Here is a 20,349-nt window from a genome sequence, read left to right as displayed (position 1 = left end):
CTGTAAACCAACAGGGCTGTAACAAAACACCAGACACGCCACACTTGCGTGAGCTACGTTTTCAATCTTTATTACTCCTAACCAACAACAAAGAAGTCAGAGCTTAGAAACTCCCCCTTTTAATAAGTCAGTCGAGGGGACAGGACCCTAAAACATAAGAGACGCTTGCTTTGGATGAGAACAAAAAAACGGGGGGGGGGGGGGGAGAAAAATAAACAGAAGTACATTGAGGCAAACAGACTCTCCTTGCCCCCCGCCCCAAATGCAATAAAGTAAATAAAGCTTGGAAGAAGGGGCAGAACAACGGGGGGGGGGGGAGAGTACACGCCCGTAAGACAAGGGAGAGGTTAAGCCAGAGGCAGACGCAGAGGGAAATCCAGAGTCCAGGCCTCATCCGTCCACCCATTTGCATGGTTAAGAGGGCGTTGTGGCGCCAAGCCTTTGGGGTGTGTTGTTGTTGCCTCCCGTGACAAGCAAGGCTTTCTGTTCCTTCGCAGGCCTCTCCGTCACAACAGGGCCGAGGAAGAATGGGGTGCGGGAAACGGGGCTCTTTTTCCGCCAGTCCTCCCGAGCGAGATTCCGAGGTAGGTGGCAGGAGAGGCTGCCACAGAATTGTAGAGCCGGAAAGGCCCCTGAGGGTCGTCCAGCTCAACCCGCTGCAGCGCTGGAAGCTCAAGCAAAGTACCCATGCCAGGGGGCCAAAATCTACAGTCGCCCCTCCCTGGAGCAAAGATGCGTTGTTCTCAGTCAGTAGTAACAGGTCGCCTGTCCTCGCCACAGCCGAGAGGCAAGGCCTTTTGGCTCTCAGTTCTCCCCAACTTCTGTCTAGGGCCTCATCCGCACTACATATGCTTAAGGTCGTATAACACCACTTTAAACAGTCATGGCCTCCCACAAAAAGAATCCTACGAACGGTAGTTTGTTAAGGGCACTGGAAGTTGTTAGGAAAGCCCTCTCTTCTCAGAGAGCTACAATTCCCAGAGTTCCCTGGGAAGAGGGTTAGATTGCTAAACCCCTCTAGGGAACTGTTGTTCTGGGAGAGGAATAGGAGAGTCTTCCTCAAAACTCTCAGCACCCTTAAACTACCAACCCCAAGGACTCTTTGAGGGGAAGCCACGACTGCTTAAAGCAGTGCTTTAATTATTATTTTTCCTTTGCATGGCTTTCTTTATAATTGAAACGTTTTCAGGAAAATATGAACACACACCAAAAAAAATGGCTGCTTTTAAGGTGCAGGTGGTGCCATGATGTCTTACGGTAGTAAATTCTGAGGCGTTAACCTTGCATGGCAAGGTAACATTTTCCTTTTCTCCCATTGACAGCTCCACATTCCTCTCCTGCCTCCTTTCCAGAATATAAATTCTGCTTCTTTAGTTTCTCATGCATCCATCACACCACCCAAAGGCTCAACTTCTTTATCAGTGTGTGTGTGTGTTCATCAATCCTACTGCCAAGCCAGGATAGGAAAACTTCAAGATGCCTATTTGTTGGGCTTTCTGGACCCAAGATCCACGCTACTAGAAATCTGGATTTTATGATTTAAGACAGGCTGATGCCTACAGCCAGCTACCCCCTGCCCCTTCCAAAAAATAAAAATAAAGAGACCATGAGCCTTTGAACTCCTATTCTGAATCTTATCCATCAACAATACACTACCCCAGCATGCTTCCAGGCCCAACCCTCTTTGAGTGTCTTACTGTTTTCTTCCCCTCAGTAAGTTGCACACTTATGTTGTATATGAGAAAGGTGCACACTTATGTGAGAAAGGTGGGCTTTTTCACCAACACCTTGGCGAGCAGATTTTGCACACGTGCTTCACATCTGTGGCCAAACTATAAAGAACCCCAAGAGACAAGAGCTCAAAGAAGAGGGCCATCTAGCTGAATAGCGGCCCATAAGCACAGCTCCCAGTTTCTAATGGGGTCTCCATCCTCTCTGTTTTTCCTTCAGTCCTCAGGAAACGAAAACCCTCCAGGGATTCCTGGGTCTGGAGGGTGCCATCTTCCTCCACGGCAGCTTCCGAAAGCAGAAACTGAGAAGGAGAGAATCCGAAATCCAAGCAAAACCAATTTGAGCTTCTCTAGCTAAATGCTGCAATCTGACCCTCAGACATTTAGGTTCCAATGCACCGGCTACTCAGGTGGGAGCGCTGCTCAAGGCATAGTTCATGCTCCCTCTACCTGCCACCCCCCAAAAAATGTTTAGATTATTTGTGTTGAATAAGTCAATAAAGCTTTTCCTCCACATTCAAGAGGCTTACCAAAGTTTTATGGCCCTCCCTGCTACCCAGGTGGATTCCCTAGCATCTAGTGAAGTCTGAGTCCTTCTCAGTTAGGCATCTAAGGTTGGAGGTTAGTCCTCAGCGTGTTAAAGCTTTGTTATCCAGAGTTCAAAGTTACCCACGGGGGAGGCAGCTATAAGAGAGGATTAGACAAATTCATGGAAGATAAGGCTAGCAGCAGCTACTAGCCATGAGAGCAATGTTCCCCCCTCAACTGTCGGAGGCAAACAAAAACACACAAAAAACCCTCTAGTTGCTGGGATTCACAAGTGATTGCTGCACCCGGGTCCTGCTTGCTGGCTTTCCATAGGCATCTGAATGGCCTGATCCATCAGCGCTCTTCTAACAGGGCTGGAGGGGTGGGGAGGAGAAGGGAGTCGGGCACAATACAGGGCGAGGAAGAGTCAAGTAAAGCTTTTCGTTTCCCAAAACATGGGTTATATTTATACGTACACAGTGTCAAAACAAAAAAAGGTGAGCGAGACACCCATACGGATTCTAAATCAGGATCAAAACTCCCCAATGGACATGGTTACTAGGTTTTCACCTCAATAGGCCTTCTTTTCCAAGAACCTCTTTTCCCCCGCCCCGCTATCGAGGTGTGTGTGTGTCTACAATCTCTCCGCTTATATGCTGCGGTCGCGTGTTTCTTTTCCATTGCTATCTTTCCCCCCACCCCACCCCAACCCCCGAAATAATTCCTCAACCACGTGCAGATCCGCCGGGGTCACCACTGCTTAACCCCCGTTAAGTAGAATGTACAAAAAGGATTCCTCTTCCACGTGTGGATTCTAGACTCGTTTGGTAACGTGAGGGAGGGGGCGCGCGTCTCCCCTCTCCCCCCCCCACCTTCCCCGCTTCTCTCGCGCCCGCTCTTCCATATTTTATTTTTTAGGGGCTCTCCTTCGCGTGGCTCCGCTGGTGCTTCAGCAGGTTGGCGCGGCGCGTGAAACCCTTCCCACAGTTGGAGCAGCGGTACGGCTTGGTCCCGAAGTGGGTCCTCTGGTGGATGATGACCTCCAGGGTGGTGCCGAAGCTCCTCCCGCACTCGCTGCACTTGTAGGGCCTCTTGCCCAGGTGGCTGCGCTGGTGCTTGAAGAGCTGCGAGGTCTGGCTGAAGTGCTCGGGGCAGTCGGGGCACTTGTAGGGCTTCTCGCCCGTGTGGATGCGCTGGTGCCGCTCCAGGTGGGAGCTCCAGGCGAAGCTCTTCCCGCAGTACTGGCACTTGTGGTTCTTCTCCATGGCGTGGCCCCGCTGGTGCGCCAGGAAGGCCGAGCTGTCGCCAAAGCGCTTGTCGCAGTCGCCACACTTGTAGGGCCGTGCGTGCGAGTGCGTCTTGTTGTGCTGGAGCAGGTGCACCTTCTGGGCGAACTTCTCCCCGCAGGTGGGGCAGGGGAAGGGCCGCTCGCCCGTGTGGACGCGGCGGTGGCGCTCCAGGTGGGAGGCCCACACGAAGCCCTTGCCGCACTCCTCGCACAGGTGCGTGCGCTCGCGGTGGTGGCCCCTCTGGTGGCGCATCAGCGTCTGGCGGCTGCGGTACACCTTGCCGCAGTCCTCGCAGCCCAGGTGGGTCTTCTTGTGCTCCTCCAGCTCCGAGATGAGGGCGTAGCTGCGCCAGCAGGCCGGGCAGTTGTAGGGCCGCTCTCCCATGTGGTTGCGCCGGTGCTTGGCCAGGTGGGCGCTCTGGCTGTAGGTCTCCCCGCACTCGGGGCACTTGAAGGGCCGCTCGCCCGTGTGGACCCGCCGGTGCCGCTCCAGGTGGGAGGCCCAGATGAAGCACTTGCCGCAGTCGGCGCACTTGTGGGGCTTCTCGGCCGTGTGGCCCTTGCGGTGGTTCTCCAGGGCCGAGCTCTGCGCAAAGCGCTTCCCGCACTCGGGGCACTTGAAGGGCTTCTCGATCAGCTGCGAGCAGCGGTGCTGCAGCAGGTGGAAGTTCTGGCTGTAGGCCTCGCCGCAGTTGAGGCACTTGAAGGGCTTCTCGCCCGTGTGCATTCGGCGGTGGCGCTCCAGGTGGGAGCTCCAGATGAAGCTCTTGCCGCAGTCCGAGCACTGGAAGGGCTTCTCCCGCGCCGCATTGGCCTCGCTCCGCTGGCGGCCCCGGGGCGGCGCATGCAGGCTCCTCGTGCAGTCCGAGCAGCGGCTCTCCAAGCTCTTCTTCAGCGCATGCCCTCGTTGAGTCGCTTTGTCCTTCTTCACCACCGGGATGATCTTGGGGGGAGGTGGCGGCGGCGGTGGCGGCTGCCCGGGCGGTGCGCGGCGCACCACGGGCTTGACTCGCCTGGGGGTGCTTTGAGACGTGCCTGGCCGCAGCTCCTCGGGCCCTTCGTCCTCCTCCTCTTCATCGTCCTCCTCCTCTTCCTCCTCTTCATTGTTGTTACTGTTCAGCAGCTTGTCTGCAGCTGGAAAACAAGGCAACCACCTTAGGAAGGCCAAAATGTGTGAATTTATATAATAGTAACACCTATTGATTGCAGATGAAATGTAGCAACGCCCCCCTCCGTAGAATCGTAGAACTGTACAGTTGGATAGTGGAAGAATAAGAAAGCAAGATAACTTTTTTATATATAAAAGAACGGAAATGGTTTATTGAATATTTACAGATAATTTGTAAACAGGTAAGATGATTGGCAAGATTATTGTAATAACCTGCTGTTTTATAATAAGAGTGTTTTTAAAGTAGATGAATAAATTGTGGGAATCTTGAGGTTTACATCCCACATAAATGAGTTAATTAAGTAAGTTTGGATAGGTAGGCAGAAGATATTAAAAATAAATTTAAGGAACTGCAGAAAGAGGGAGAAGGAAGTCAAGCTCTGAAATGTTAATATGATTGTAAAATTAGTGAAAAGTATAAACTTGAAAAGCATAATTGTTATTTTTTTAAAAGAACTGTACAGTTGGAAGGGATCCCGAGGGTCATCTATTCCAGCCCCCTTAAAATGCAGGAATCTTTTATCCAATGTGAGCCTTGAATCCTGAGATTTAGAGAATAAACTATCCAGAAGTTGCCACAAAGGAATGCAGTACAAGCATTAACATAGCAACTGTAAAGTCACACCTTAGTTGTAAAGCATCAATCAACTCTATTGATTAGCAGTTTACATGGGCAATTAGTTCCCTTTATTGCTACCCAATTTTACAGGTAAACACATGAAATTCTGACTGCTACAATTTTAAAAAACAGCGGGGGGGGGGGAGATGTCTTTAGCCTTTGCATTATCCTACCTTTCACATCCTTGGATCCCCAGATGTTTTTGAACAACAACTCCCATCATCCCTGACCAATGATGGGATGATGGGAGCTGTAGTCCAACAATGTCCAGGGACCCAAAGTTTAGAAAGGCTGCATTAATAGCATCTTGACTTTTTTTCTAAGCCGCTTGGGGGGAGGGGGAGTAGAGGTTGTTAGGTGTCGTGGACTAGGACTTGGGAGAACAGGGTTCAAATCCCCATTCAGCCATGAAGCTCACTGGCATCACCTTTGGCCAATCTCTCTCTCCCTCCCTAACCTACCTCACAGGGTTGTTGTGAGGAGAAAACAAGAAGAAAGAGAATAACATAGGCCACTTCCAAGCTCCTTGGAGGAGACAGTGATATATAAATGTAAGAAATAAAACAGGATGCAAACTCAAGCTTAACACTAAAAAGTCAGGGTGACTGTGGGGGGGGGGTGTAAAAAAAGGGTTACTTCTACTTTAACTACTTTTTCTCCCAAGTGTCTATTTTAAAAGCCTGCAGGCAAAGTTTTTATTTTTTATTTTTGTGCAGCATTACAGGCCCTTTAATAACAACAGGAAGAAAAGGATGGGCATATGTGATAAGAAAACAGAAAAGGTGGTTAAGTCCAGAGCTCTCCAACATAGGAAGTGCTATAGTTGTGCCATATAATAGTAATTTTATTTATCTCATTTCAGGTCTACATTTCAGGTTTACCTGATTGTAAAAAAAAAAAACAACCTGAGAGCGGTTTGCAAAATGTATGCAGAATGTCTTTCCCCGTTCCGCTGCATTAAAAACAGAAACGTCACCATCAACCATCACTATCAGTTGTGGAGGAACCGTTGGCCCGCCAGAGGTTGCTCTACAACTCCCATCAGTCCCAGCAAACCTGGCTCAGGCCAGGCGTAGTGGGAGTTGTAGCTGAGCAAGATCTGGAGGGCCAAAGGCACCCCACAGCTGATCTGCATCAAGGAACAGATGCAAAAACTCCACACACAAAATGTCTGGGATGCAAAGACTGGCATACAGGAGTTCTGGAACTCTGGACAAAAAATAAGGGCAGGGGATTCAGAAAAGACAGGAATCTTGCAGCACAGGAAAAGCAAAAACGAATGGGACCGAGTAGGGTCAGGGTGACCAAGAAAGGAGCTTTAGGGTGTAGGAAGATATGGGGTGAAAGAGATATTATTATTATTATTATTATCATTATTATTTATACCCCGCCCATCTGGCTGGGCTTCCAACCAAATATTAAAATACAGTAACCCATCAAACATTAAAAGCTTCCCCTAAACAGGGCTGCCTTCAGATGTCTTCTAAAAGTTTAAACAAAAAAAATTGTTTCCAGTAGCACCTTAAAGACCAACTAAGTTAGTTCTTGGTATGAGCTTTCGTGTGCATGCACACGAAAGCTCATACCAAGAACTAACTTAGTTGGTCTTTAAGGTGCTACTGGAAACAATTTTTTTTTTGTTTTGACTATGGCAGACCAACACGGCTACCTATCTGTTTCTAAAAGTTTGGTAGTTGTTGTTCTCTTTGACATCTGTTGGGAGGGCGTTCCACAGGGCGGGCGCGACTACCGAGAAGGCCTTCTGAGATAGCACAAAAGTCCCTGGGAGGATAATTAAAGCAACAACCGCTCCATATATTTAAAGCACTATAATACCGCTTTAAACAGGTGTGGCTCCCCCCACCCCAATGATTCCAGGAACTGTGGTTTGCTAAGGGTGCCAAGAGTTTTTTTTTGGGGGGGGGGCATTATTCTCTTCACAGAAGGATAATTTCCAGAGTTCCCTGGGAGGATGGGTTGCCTGCTAAACCACTGTGGGAATTATAGCACTGGGAGGGGAATAGGGGTCTCTTTTAACAGCTCCCAGCACCCTTCGCAAACTACAGCTCCCAGAAGGTGTAGTGCAAATGTGGCCCAAAATGGTACCTATCCCCCAGGGACTAAAAGATGGGATCCATCAGAGCTCATCTTAGCTTCTTATGAATATGAAAGATTTGAGGCTGTAGGAAATTGGCAGCGTGGGAAAAGGAACAAGAGTGAGGAGGGTGGGCATAGGAAATAGGAGACGACGGCAAAACAGGAACCTGCTAAAGAACGCACCTGGCAAAAAACGATACCCAATTCCAAAAAATAAATACTCACCAGGAAGAACAGGGAAAAAGAAAACCGGAATCTCAGCCCCTGTGTTACTTGCTTCCATTGAAGCAGCCTGCCTCTCTCCTCTCAGGGAGGCAGCCGAGGGAGGGAGAAGGGCAATTTATTGGCTGGAAAGGGCACTCACTCTCTTTGTGGGTGGGGTCTTTAAAGAGCATCTCCTGGGGCATATTTAAGCCAAGGTGCTTAAAGGACTCTTTAAGACAAACCCAGGCTCCTTTCTCTTAGGCCCTGCAGGACCCTCCCACCCCATGCCCCCAAGGTAAAGGAAATGCAAGCTGCCTCCAAATCTCTGTGGATAACAGCAGGGATGTTGGTGATCCACAGGCAGAAAATGGGGGAAAGAGCTGGGAAACAAAGGCATTAAATGGCCAGTTTCTTATTAGAAAAGAAAGCTTGATGGATCGTCAAGTGGCAAGAATAGTAACAGGAGCTGAAGGAAGAACCTGTGCTTGATTTCTCAGCACTGTTGTGGAACCAGCAGACAAATTGGTTCCAGGTGCTATGGAAGCCTTGATGGCCCGAGAAAGCTGCTTCCTTAAAGGGTTGCAGAAAGTATAGGGTACTTTCCCCCCCAAGTTTACATGCCCAGTGAAGAGGTTCTGTGTTATGCCAAGTGAGTAAAAAGTGCTTTGTTTAATGCTGAACAGAAAGAGAGGCCTCTTCAATTTTTATTGGGTTATAACCATTTAGATCAGTCTTTCTCAACCTTGCATTCCTGAATGTTGCTGGACCACAACTCCCATCATTCCTAGCTAACACGGCCAGTGGTCAGGGATTATGGGAGTTGTAGTTCAAAAAAACATCTGGGGACCCGAGCTTGAGAAAGGCTGGCTTAGATAGTGGAGTTAAGTTTTTAATGTTTGATGTTTGATAACACTTTTATATGTGTTGGAAGCAGCCCAGAGTGGCTGGGGCAACCCAGCCAGATGGGTAGGGTGCTAATAATGCTAACAATAATTTATATTTATAATTATTATATTATATTATAATTATAATTATTACAGTGGTACCTCGGGTTAAGAACTTTGCTTCAGGATGAGAACAGAAATCGTGCAGCAGTGGCATAGTGGCAGCGGGAGGCCCCATTAGCTAAAGTGGTGCTTTAGGTTAAGAACAGTTTCAGGTTAAGAACGGACCTCCGGAACGAATGAAGTACTTAACCCGAGGTACCACTGTATATTATATTATATTCTGGAAACCTGTTTCCTAAACCTATGGATGATACAGAATGTGTAGCCAGGTTTTCCAAGTTTAATAAGCAGGCCTTTTCATACCTAGGATTCTGTCTTCTCAAACGTTAGAACTGGAGCACCGTACATTTCACACAAGGCAACATCCATCTTAAAAGAGTCCTACAGATCTCACAGCAGCTTCTTGCTCTGCCTGCAGCTGCCATTGGTCCTTACAAAAAGTGACCCCCACAAAAGCAGAACTTGCTTCTGCACAAGCAGGCTCAGAAGGGGGATAAAAGCCGAGGCGCTGAGTGACTCAGCACCCTACCCCTATCCATACTTGCACACCATCCATGGGGCATCTTCCATGAGTGTTGTATGGGATTGCAAACCTGACACAGGTTGTCTTGGGTGTTCTGGAACCGGTGTATTAAACGTAAATCTGCCCTTATTCCCTTATGGGGGACACAAGAGCCCTAATAAAGTCCTTTGCAGGTTCTCCATCGGTGGAGGTTACCTGCCAGACAGGAGGTAAACAACGCACTCAGATTTCTGTTGTAGGGCGCCCTTTCTGTGATGTAGGTATGATGTATCTGGAGGGTAGTCTTGGACTCCAAGGCGGGCAATTTAAAATGTCTATATAAGGGCGGGCACACCTTTGTTCGGGGTCCTCCTCCTCCTCCTGCGTGTGAAGGGGGCACCCTGTTGCAACAGTTCAGTAAAGATCAGGCTTACTAGCTGCTTTGCTGCTTAATATTCTCTGGTTTGCCTCTGTTATTTTCTCTGACCGATGGAGAACCTGCAAAGGACTCTATAAGGGCTCTTGTGTCCCCCATAAGGGAATAAGGGCAGATTTACGTTTGTTACACAGGTGAGGTATGGAAGCCAGCCTCGGGGGGCGGGAAGCCAAGGTCCATCCTTCTGTGCTTCCACATTACCAAGAAAGGTATCCTTCCCCTGTATTGACACTGTCCTGGCAGGCACTGGCTCAGCTCCTGAGTCCTGACAAGTTAGGCTTATAGAACTGTAGAGCTGGAAGGGGTCCCCCCCCACCCCGAGAGTCATCTATTCTAACCCCCTGCAATGCAGGAATCTCAGCTAAGGCTCCTGGAACAACTTCTTGCTGGCGCTGAAACCCAGAAGATACTGCTGTTAGAAGCCGAGTCCTTCAGTTTGGAACGTAACCAGAGACTTTACGGAGGTCATTTTCACTCAGGAGTCCCATGGACTGCAAGAAGATCAAACCTCTCCATTCTGAAGGAAACCAGCCCTGAGTGCTCACTGGAAGGACAGATCATGAAGCTGAGGCTCCCGTACTTTGGCCACCTCATGAGAAGAGAAGACTCCCTGGAAAAGACCCTGATGTTGGGAAAGATGGAGGGCACAAGGAGAAGGGGACGACAGAAGACGAGATGGTTGGACAGTGTTCTTGAAGCTACCAGCATGAGTTTGACCAAACTGGGAGGCAGTGGAGGACAGGGGTGCCTGGCGTGCTCTGGTCCATGGGGTCACGAAGAGTCGGACATGACTAAACAACAACAAAATTAACTCTGGGAATTAAGCAAAAGAACTTCATGAGGGGGAGAACTGGGCTCCCCACCCCCACCCCGGCACAGAGTAGCTTTTCCACCAGCCATTTTCATGGGCAGAGGCCTCACCCTGCTACCCGTAGCAGCAAGACTTAGAACATGCGGGTGGTGGGGGTGGTTTGGAAGCACCACGGCAGAGATAGAAGTTTCCTGGGCTCCCATCCGCTCCAGCATGGCCTGTAGTCAGGGATGACGGAAAGATGAAGTCTCCAGCAACATCTGAGGAATCGGAACAGGCTCCCCATCCTTAGGCTGGGGGGGGGGGGCGGTTCCGAACTCCCTGTTCATGTCGGGCAGAGCAGCCAGGGGAGAGGTCTGACTGAAGCCCTCGTATGCCTCGCGTCCAGCATGTTGCGTCAAAGCAAGCAAGAATTGTTGTGCAGGGACTAAGCACACACGTCTGGGCTTATGTGGCCTGTTTGACAGGTTTCGGACCTGCCTATTTGGAATGTTATTCCCTAGGGAGGAATGTTGCACGTACAGTGGTACCTCGGGTTAAGTACTTAATTCGTTCTGGAGGTCCGTTCTTAACCTGAAACTGTTCTTAACCTGAAGCACCACTTTAGCTAATGGGGCCTTCTGCTGCTGCTGCACGGCCGGAGCACGATTTCTGTTCTCATCCTGAAGTTCTTAACCCAAGGTACTATTTCTGGGTTAGCAGAATCTGTAACCTGAAGCGTCTGCAACCCGAGGTACCACCGTAATGCAAAACCAAGAGGTTCCCTAGGCAAGACGCGAGGAGCTCCTGTCAAATGTTGAGCTGGGTGCCCAGAAAACTGGTGTCGGAACCTCACTCTCTGAAATGTTGTGCTTGTACCCCATTTGCTTCTTGAGGTGGGAAAGCTGTGTGTCTTTTTCCCAGCCAAGTTCTTCATTTGCTCCCTGGGAATTTAAAATGCGTGCAACTGTGACTATAAACTGTAACCTGGTACATTTCTGCTCAATAATAATAATAATTTTATTTACACCCCACCCATCTGGTTGGGTTTCCCCAGCCACTCTGGGCAGCTATCAGGACATATGAGATCTTGCCTCTGCTATGAGTCCAATTGCCGAATCTCTCAGGCCATTCTCATCTAAGAATAAGGAGTCTGAGGGTCTCTTGTGGCTTTTTTTCTCCCTTCCTGGGAGATTCCCACTGCTTCCCCCCTCACCTTTTTTTCAGAACAAAGAACGCCACTTCCCTGAACATGTTATCAGTGATAGCTGCTGTTCAGGGGAGGCAAAAGAGAGGTCTTCTTTATAGCGTGCACACACAAAAAAGAGGAGAAAAACCAAGTACGAACGGAAGAGGAGAATCAATAAAAGCAGAAGGAAAATGGGATTCTTACCAAGAGACATCAGCGTCTCATAGCTCTCCTGCATGACATCTCGATATAGTGCCCTCTGTCGCGGGTCCAGGTACACCCAAGGCTCCATGGCAGAAAGAGTTCTCAGGAATCCAGCAGCACCTACCAACAACAAATGAAACCCATTCAACATCTGCCTCTTTACTGGAATGTACTACTTAGGCTGATCACCGAAGAATTGATGCTTCTGAATTCTGGTGCTGAAGAGGACTCTTGAGAGTCCCATGGACTGCAAGAAGATCAAACCTATCCATTCTGAAGGAAACCAGTCCTGGGTGCTCACTGGAAGGGCAGATCCTGAAGCTGAGGCTCCAATACTTTGGCCACCTCATGAGAAGAGAAGACTCCCTGGAAAAGACCCTGATGTTGGGAAAGATGGAGGGCACAAGGAGAAGGGGGCAACAGAGGACAAGATGGTTGGATAGTGTTCTCGAGGCTACCAGCATGAATTTGACCAAACTGTGGGAGGCAGTGGAAGACAGGAGTGCCTGGCGTGCTCTGGTCCATGGGGTCACAAAGAGTAGGACACGACTAAACGACTAAACAACAAGAACAACTACTACTACTTTGGGGGGTGCGGGTGGCGATGTGGGTTAAACCACAGAGCCTAGGACTTGCCAATCAGAAGGTCGGCGGTTCGAATCCCCGCGATGGGTTGAGCTCCCGTTGCTCGGTCCCTGCTCCTACCAACCTAGCAGTTCAAAAGCACGTCAAAGTGCAAGTAGATAAATAGGTACTGCTCCAGCGGGAAGGTAAACGGCATTTCCGTGCACTGCTCTGGTTCGCCAGAAGCGGCTTAGTCATGCTGGCCACATGACCTGGAAGCTGTAAGCTGGCTCCCTTTACCTTTACCAATTCCCTCTGGAGACCATTGAACAACATCTCCCATCATCTCAGACTGTTGGCCGTGCTGGCTGGGGGCCGGTGGGACCACAGGTCTCCCCCCCCCCCCATCGGCCCCCTGCTATGCCTTAGAGAACATTAGCAGGAGAAGCAACAGGTTTCTTTCCTCAGAAAATCACCAGCCAACAGCAGGTTAATGGACAAGAGGAGACAGCCTGGTTAAAGGCCTTTCCGCCGGATTCAGTACACAGTGTCGCAACCTCTGCAGGTGTGCTGGGTTTTAAATATACTCCCTGCCTTCTTTCACAGGCGTGATAAGAAGTGTTATATGCGTACATAGCACTGTTATTCTGAGAGGCCCAGGAAAGGACCAAATTAAGGTGTTTTTACAACTAATGGAAAAGCTGGAATCTGGTAAATGGGTACTCCGGCACACCTTAATTGCAAGGTAGGACTTTTTCAAAAATAAACACACATACACATCTGCCATTGGAGCTTTCGTTGAGATTCCTGCATTGCAGAGAGTTGGACTGGATGACCCTCTACAATTCTATGATTCTATGAACTGTATAAATATGCTCTACAAACTCACCCATAGCCAGAATTCCAAGAGTGGAAGCCAAACCACCACCACCCAGTGTCTAACAGTGTGTAGGCCTGTGGGATCTCTTCCGCCCCAGCAACCTCCACACAAGTGGGATCCAACTGAGTCCTACTCAGAGTAGACCCACTGGAATTAATGAATGCAAGTTGATGGTTCAGTGGGTCTACTCTGAGTAGGACTAGCATGGGCTACAACCCAATTTATTTATTAAACTTTCTTATAGCAGTTTCCAACCTCAATGAGGTTTGCACAAAGTAGCAAAAACTAAAATGGAGAACGCACACTTTTAACAAAAAATCAAAGCCTCGAGGCTTCAAAGGAGCAGAGCAAACCATCGAAAAGCCACGCTGAAGAAGGCTGTTTTCACCGCCTGCCTATACAGCGCTGAGGGATGTGGCTCTAGCTGCCTTTCCTTCTGAAAGGCAATTTCACAGCTCAGGGTGCCGCTGCAGAAAAGGCCCCGTCTCACGTTGCAATCAATCGGGGCTTTGATTTTTTCCAAACTTCCCTAAACATCCAAAGGGAAGGAAACCTCAAACAGGAAAGGCTCTTGACATGCCACCAGCGTGGTGTAGTGGTTAAGAGCGGTGGACTCGTAATCTGGGGAACCGGGTTTGATTCCCCGCTCCTCCACATGCAGCTGCTGGGTGACCTTGGGCCAGTCACACTTCTTTGAAGTCTCTCAGCCCCACTCACCTCCCAGAGTGTTTGTTGTGGGGGAGGAAGGAAAGGAGAATGTGAGCCGCTTTGAGACTCCTCCGGGTAGTGATAAAGCGGGATATCAAATCCAAACTCTACCAGCCACTGTACCCAACTTATGCCAGGAAGATACACCTTGACAGATTCTGATTTAACATTCAGATTTCAAAAAAAACCACGTTTTTGCAATTGTTTCTTCACACCAAACACCTCCAAATCAAATCAGGATTAAGGGGTTTTCTAAGGGCGGTGGGTGCATGGGTGCTGTGTTCAAAACTGTGGACAGACGTCGGCTCCCTTGGCCTGAAGCAAAATACTGTTGGGGGGAGCACCAGCAGAGGGAGAAGGGGATACAGTGGTACCTCGGGTTAAGTACTTAATTCGTTCTGGAGGTCTGTTCTTAACCTGAAACTGTTCTTAGTCTGAAGCACCACGTTAGCTAATGGGGATTCCTGCTGCCGTCACACCACCGGAGCACCATTTCTGTTCTCATCCTGAAGCAAAGTTCTTAACCTGAGGAAATATTTCTGGGTTAGCGGAGTCTGTAACCTGAAGTGTCTGTAACCCGAGGTACCACTGTCGTTTCATTCTCCAGGGTGAGAGAATCCTGTTCCTGTGGATCTTGCCCAATAACGGGAGACAGGAGGGAGGTGGGTGATGTATACCAGGTTAGAAAGCTTTCCCCCTCCAGACACTTGTTGTTAAATATGGGGTGGTGTGCATTTCGCCTGGTGCTTAGCTGGCGGCAGTGGGTGAGAAAAGAGGCTGCTGGCCCCGTAAGCTGAGAGCCCGTTTTTAGCACCTTCTCCTTTCTCTCACCCTCGAAGGAAGCAGTTACTAGATGTTCTTTCCATTGGCATTCCCCACATACATCCCAATGTGAACAACATGGATTTGCGGTTTTTGCTATTCAGATTCCTTCAGAGTGTATCTGAAGAAGTGTGCATGCACACGAAAGCTCATACCAAGAACTGACTTAGTTGGTCTTTAAGGTGCTACTGGAAGGAATTTCTTTTGTTTTGACTATGGCAGACCAACAAGGCTACCTATCTGTAACCAGATTCCTTTAGTGTGCTTCCACAAGTGCATCTTCCTCTTGTATTAGGAGATGCTGTTTTGTTTTGTTTTTTAAATTATAATGGCTTGTTTTCTTGGGAGGCTTTTGGAATTCAGCTCCACCGTGGGAAAAGCAGCGTACAAAACATTAAATGTTTTTTTTTGTTTTTTTTAAGAAACAAAAACCCTTAAGTAGCCGAATGCTGCATTGGCCTGGCAACTCAGGACGGTGCAATTGCAACATAGCAGCGCCGTTTGTGAGTCTGATAGGGGCAGGAAAGGGGGTGGAAACACCAAGCTGCCCCACTTAATACCCAGAGAAAAATTCTACTACATTTAAAATGCCGCCCACTGCCCATGCCCCATTGTTGAAGCGCATGCAAAGCTCCAGCCCTTCTGCAGGCATCCATCTCATTGGACTGTTCCTGGTTTCCATGGCGGCCAGATTCAATACAGAACAGGCTTCACTGCTCTTTAAGGATGTTTACACTACTGGGCTTATACTAATTCAACAGCCATGCCCCCCCCCCCCACACACTCCCAACAAGAAACCCTGGAGATTGTGGTTCTGCAGGGAGCGGAAAAGGTCTCAGAAATTCCTGTCCAATTCCACAAAGGTGGGGTTTCTTTCCAAAAACAGTGTCTGGCTAAACCTTTAATCTGCTCATATTCTCTGCACTGTGGCTTTTGCATAGGAATTTCTGCAGCTCTCTTCAAGTAATCAAAGCCGCCCCAAGTCTTGCTTATTCCGCCTTCCAACTCCAGAGGTAATGTGAATTTTTAAATTTCATTTTTAAAGCTCATTGGGGCCTTCAGGGTCACAAATTCTGGCCCTTCTCCTGTCCAAGGTCTCTGCAGTTTGCCATTCTCCACCCCCTCAGGACCCACCACCCAAAAAACCTGCCATATATTGGAATCCTCTAGCTGCATGACAAGACCCTGTTGTTTTGCAGACCCGGAAGTGGATGGTTTGATCCTCTCAATCAGGCACAGGCAAACTCTGCCCTCCAGATGTTTTGGAACTACAATTCCCATCATCCGTAGCTAACAGGACCAGTGGTCAGGGGTGATGGGAATTGTAGTCTCAAAACATCTGGAGGGCTGGAGTTTGCCTATGCCTGCTCTTAATACAGGGGTGTGTGGGAATCTGCGGTGTGTCAGGTGCTGATGGGGACTACAAATCCCATCATCCCTGGACCCTTGGACAGGGGCTGCTGGGAGTCCCAACGATAGATATAGAAGACCACAGGTTCCCTATTGCCAGTCTAGAAGATTCCCTTCCGCTGCTTACGCAGGCTGTGATTGGCTACATCCCAAACCAATCAGGGAGCTTCCCAGCTGAGCAGAGATTTGAACCCACAGCTCCCACACCCAAGCTTAGCATTCAGTGCACCAGGCCAGTCACAGCAACTGGAGAGCGTGTGATTTAGGCTTGAACCCCAGCTTGGAACCCAAAGTATGAGTTCCTCGGCTAGCCTACCTCGCAAGGTTGATATGAAGAGGTGGAAGGGGGAAAGAGACCATAAACTCCACCCTCAGCCCCTTGGAAGAAACGAGGATTATTTATCATCAACAGCACCTCGCTGATGAATATCGCTGACGGATTCTAACTCCCTGTGGGTATAATAACTCTCCCGGCAGATTTGAAAGCTGACCTCTTGCTGATTTTAATTTGATATATACAAAAGGGTGGGATATCAAAAGGCAGAGGAAAAAATAAGAACAGATAAAGGGTTGGAGAGCCACACACAAACTATTACCCAATCCGGAGCATGTTTATTTGCACAGCGGCAATACTTATTTGGATTGCTAATTTCTTGTGCAATCTGCTATTGGTTACTCAGGTAAAGAGTCTACAAACAGGTTGTGTGAGACCAGCTGCAATTTAGCTCTCCCAAGATTGGGAGGGAATGCTTTTTTTTAATTAAAAAAAAAACACAAATAAAAAAGGGGGTGGGAAACCAGGCAGAAACTGTGATGCTTCATGTTAGAGATTCCACCCTGCCTCCAAACTGGCTCCCTTCAGGAGTTTTGAACTACAATAATAATAATAATAATAATAATAATAATAATAATAATAATAATAATAATTTATTATTTGTACCCCGCCCATCTGGCTGGGTTTCCCCAGCCACTCTGGGCGGCTTCCAGCGGAGATGAGAAATACACTAAAACTCCCAGTTGGCTGGAGCTGATGAGAGATGTTGTCTAAGACCAGTTGGAGGGCACCAGGTTGGCAAATGATGCCTTATGCAGTTCACCTTCAGAAGATCCACCTCGAGATATTTAGGGCAACTCAAGGCATAAAGTCCAAACGGTGCTATGTCCTACACTGCAAGGGTTCAAAAGCAGATTAAAAACGGAGAAATCTGTGCACGCCGAAGCCGTAATTATAATACTATTGTTCAAGGTGCTGCAAGTTCTTTGTTCATAATTTGTTTGCTTTAGCGAGGCATGAGCTTTTGTATACTAGAAACCACTACATTAGAGGCATCATTTGATAAAACACGCTCTCCTCCAGGAAAGCTTAGGACATAATGTAGCACAACGTTTTTGTGGATTTTGACATAACATAATAGACTGTTGAGCAGGGCTAGCTAACTGGTCGTGCACCATATGTTGCTAAACTACAACTCCCATCAACCCTGGCCTAGGTTGGCTAGGGCAGATAGGAGCTGGAAGCCCAAAAACATCCAGGGGGTTAGTGCCCTTGCTCATCTAAACCTGGCTCTCCAACTGTTGGACTACAACTCCCATCATCCGTAGATAGAAGGACCAGTGGTTAGGGATGATGGGAATTATAGTCCAACAACAACTGGAGACCCAAGTTTGGGAAATCCTGGACTAGAATAACTGGAAATGTACCTCTATATTTTACCCAATGCTAAGACCATTTCTGTTCTTCCAATTCATATTCTAATAAGTCTTTTTCCAATATTGGATTTTTTAAAAAAAAAAATTACATGTTTTCATACTTTGCCAATTTCTTGCGTTAACACTTTAGCAGAAGCAAACTTGGCTACTTCTGAACATAGAATAATAAGAATTTTATTGTTGGAACTGAGCTATCCTGCAGCATCTCAGGGATCACTCTCGGCAACTTTTAAAAACACATACAAGTGCAAATATGATATTGCAATAAGCATAAATACAGCAGTATGTGATACTGGTTAATTTCTGAGATTTCAAATTGCTGTGCTCATACCGTAAGGGGCCCTGAGAACTTAACGCCCAAGGCCATGTAAGAAATCGCTTCTTCAAAAATATTGTAAGAATTTCTAATAATTCTTGGAAGCAGTAGCATTGCGAAGACTACATACCAAGCAAGAAAACTTAACATGACAAAGGTGGGCGTAACTTCTGGTACAAAAGCGGGCAGGGACGCTGTTTTATTCCCCCCCCCGCCCCCATATTAAAGTAACCCACAAGAAAGGGCTAAGAGTCTCTGCGTGCGGATGAACAGAACGCGCTCGGCTACCACGAAAAAGAAAAAAGAAAACCCGGATTGCTTGCAAATTAAAACTTTTTGTGCATGCTGCAACACGCTTACGAGGCTACCCAGAAAACTAAATCCGGGCCTTAACCCCCGAAATCTATAGGGGCAGATGGGAAACGGCTTGCTCCGATTCCACTGCAGGAGGACGCAGGAGCCCAATTCGATTTGGCCATTGATCTTCTAAGGAGGTGGAAAAAATAATCAAGTCACCTTTTCTCTCCCTCCCCCCGGCGGCCAATTTGGCGCTCGCCCTTGTTCCCAGTCCCACCCACCCCCTGCAGCAAAATGGGCCGAGGCTTAATCGCTCCCCCCTCCTCTCCTTTAAAGGGCTCCCCACCCCTCAACCGGCAGAAGGGCTTTGCTTCGCCATTCCTTTCCCTCCCACCCACCCCCACCGTGAAACAAAAAAAAAAAAAGAGCGGGGGGCGGAGGAGGGATCAGGGCCAATTAGTCGGCAATCCCTCCAGGCCTCGATCCCGCGCACAGCCCCTCCCTCACCTCTCCGCGGGGATCCTCGCCTTTGGTCACCTGCAGCGCGGATCCGGCAAGTTTGCAGATCGGCCGGGGGGGGGGGGTCGTCCCTGCTGCGTGTTGTGGGGGGGGGGTAAAGGAGGAGGAGGAGAAGCAGCAGCAGCCGCCGCTTCAGCTTAATCCGGATGTGCAGCGGCGGCTGACTCAGGAAACTCCGCCTCTCTCGGTGCGGGGCTGCCGAGCGGCAGCGGCGGCAGAGAAGGGCGCAGCTCGGGCGGCTGGCAGCGGGAAGGGGAGCCCTCTGCTGGGCGAGGACCCCCAGATCGGGATCGCGAGTGGCTCTTGCAGCAAGGGGGTTGGGGTGCGTGGGTGGAAGATGGGGTGGATGAAGAAGAGCTCGCTCTCTTTAATAAATAAATCGATCGATCCTATCTGGAATATATCTATATTTATGTCTTCTGGACTTGCTGCTGCTCTCATCGGAGTTTCCTCCGCGGTGGCCTTAAAATATTTCTTCTCGACCTGCCCGTGCGAGTTTTCCCGCGAAGGAAAAAGGTGTCTCCCCCCCACACCCTCGGGGAGAGTGGAAAAAGAATCTCCGTCGGCGTTCTAGATCGTTGGGCGCGTTCTAGATCGTTGGGCGCGTTCTAGAAGACGAGCGGTTTCGGTGCGTTCTGGGGAATCCTTACCGCTGGAGGGAAATAGGAGAATTGCAAAGTTGGAAAGGGACCACGAGGGTCCAAAACCCCCATGCAATGCAGGAATCTTTCGCCCAGGGGTGCCAACTGGAATAAATTATTGGGGTGGCCCAGGTAGGCCCCCATCCCGCATCACAAGACATGGCACGCAAACACCATTTGAACGGCAATGCCTATCAACTGGGTTGGGGGGCGACCCCCTCAAATATTTTACTGGGGGGAACCAAAAGGACCTCGGCCTCTAGGAGTTGGCTCCTGTGTTTTCGTCCAACGTGGGAACCCAAGACCCTGAGATTAAGAGTCTCATGCTCTACCGACTGAGCTATCCTTGGCCCCTGAATGATCTTCCACCAGTGGCGCAGCGTGGGGGGTGCAGGGGGGGCCGGCCGCACCGGGCGCAACATCTGGGGGTTAGGGTTCGGGGCCAAATCCACAGGTTAGGGGGCGCAAATTACTTGCCTTGCCCGGGTGCTGACAACCCACGCTACGCCACTGTCTTTCACCCACTGGAGAAGGAACTTAATTAGAAAGGGGTGGGGAAGTGGTTACCCATCCCGATTTTATAATTTTGTCACCTCTCCGTTTCTGTTGTAGTAAGGATGTTGCCCTGGGTTACATAAAGCGACTGACTGATTTGATCAATTGCAAGCAGGACCTGAGTGCGATTCCTCTTCCCTCCTGTGGCTTCTGGCTCCAGCTGTG

General features: G+C 49.0%; 1 protein-coding gene across 2 annotated transcripts; it reads right to left on the bottom strand.

The window, feature by feature from the left end:
* Positions 1 to 44: 44 nt before the first annotated feature.
* Positions 45 to 19,501, bottom strand: LOC310837603 (uncharacterized protein). Of its 2 annotated transcripts, none has more exons than XM_083724460.1 (3): positions 19,007 to 19,501; positions 11,763 to 11,882; positions 45 to 4,680 (listed from the first exon to the last, which is right to left on the bottom strand). In XM_083724460.1, exons 2-3 carry the CDS (start codon positions 11,848 to 11,850, stop codon positions 3,173 to 3,175), a joined length of 1,596 nt encoding a protein of 531 aa, XP_083580586.1. In that variant the 5' UTR covers positions 11,851 to 11,882; positions 19,007 to 19,501; the 3' UTR covers positions 45 to 3,172. The 2 variants fall into 2 exon arrangements, with proteins under 2 accessions (XP_083580586.1, XP_083580585.1); XM_083724459.1 differs by having other exon boundaries at positions 18,977 to 19,500.
* Positions 19,502 to 20,349: the final 848 nt, after the last annotated feature.

Source organism: Podarcis gaigeae, assembly GCF_964106915.1.
Source record: "Podarcis gaigeae genome assembly, chromosome: 2".
In the NCBI taxonomy this organism is placed as follows: domain Eukaryota; kingdom Metazoa; phylum Chordata; class Lepidosauria; order Squamata; family Lacertidae; genus Podarcis; species Podarcis gaigeae.
This window is presented reverse-complemented; position numbering and strand designations above follow the sequence as displayed.

What these genes read in the sequence shown, in the direction of transcription:
- LOC310837603 (XM_083724460.1), bottom strand. Translation starts at nt 11,850, where the DNA reads ATGGAGCCTTGGGTGTACCTGGACCCGCGACAGAGGGCACTATATCGA. An exon ending in TGAGACGCTGATGTCTCTTG is followed by an intron (nt 4,681 to 11,762) that starts GTAAGAATCCCA and finishes CTTGTTTTCCAG; the next exon opens with CTGCAGACAAGCTGCTGAAC.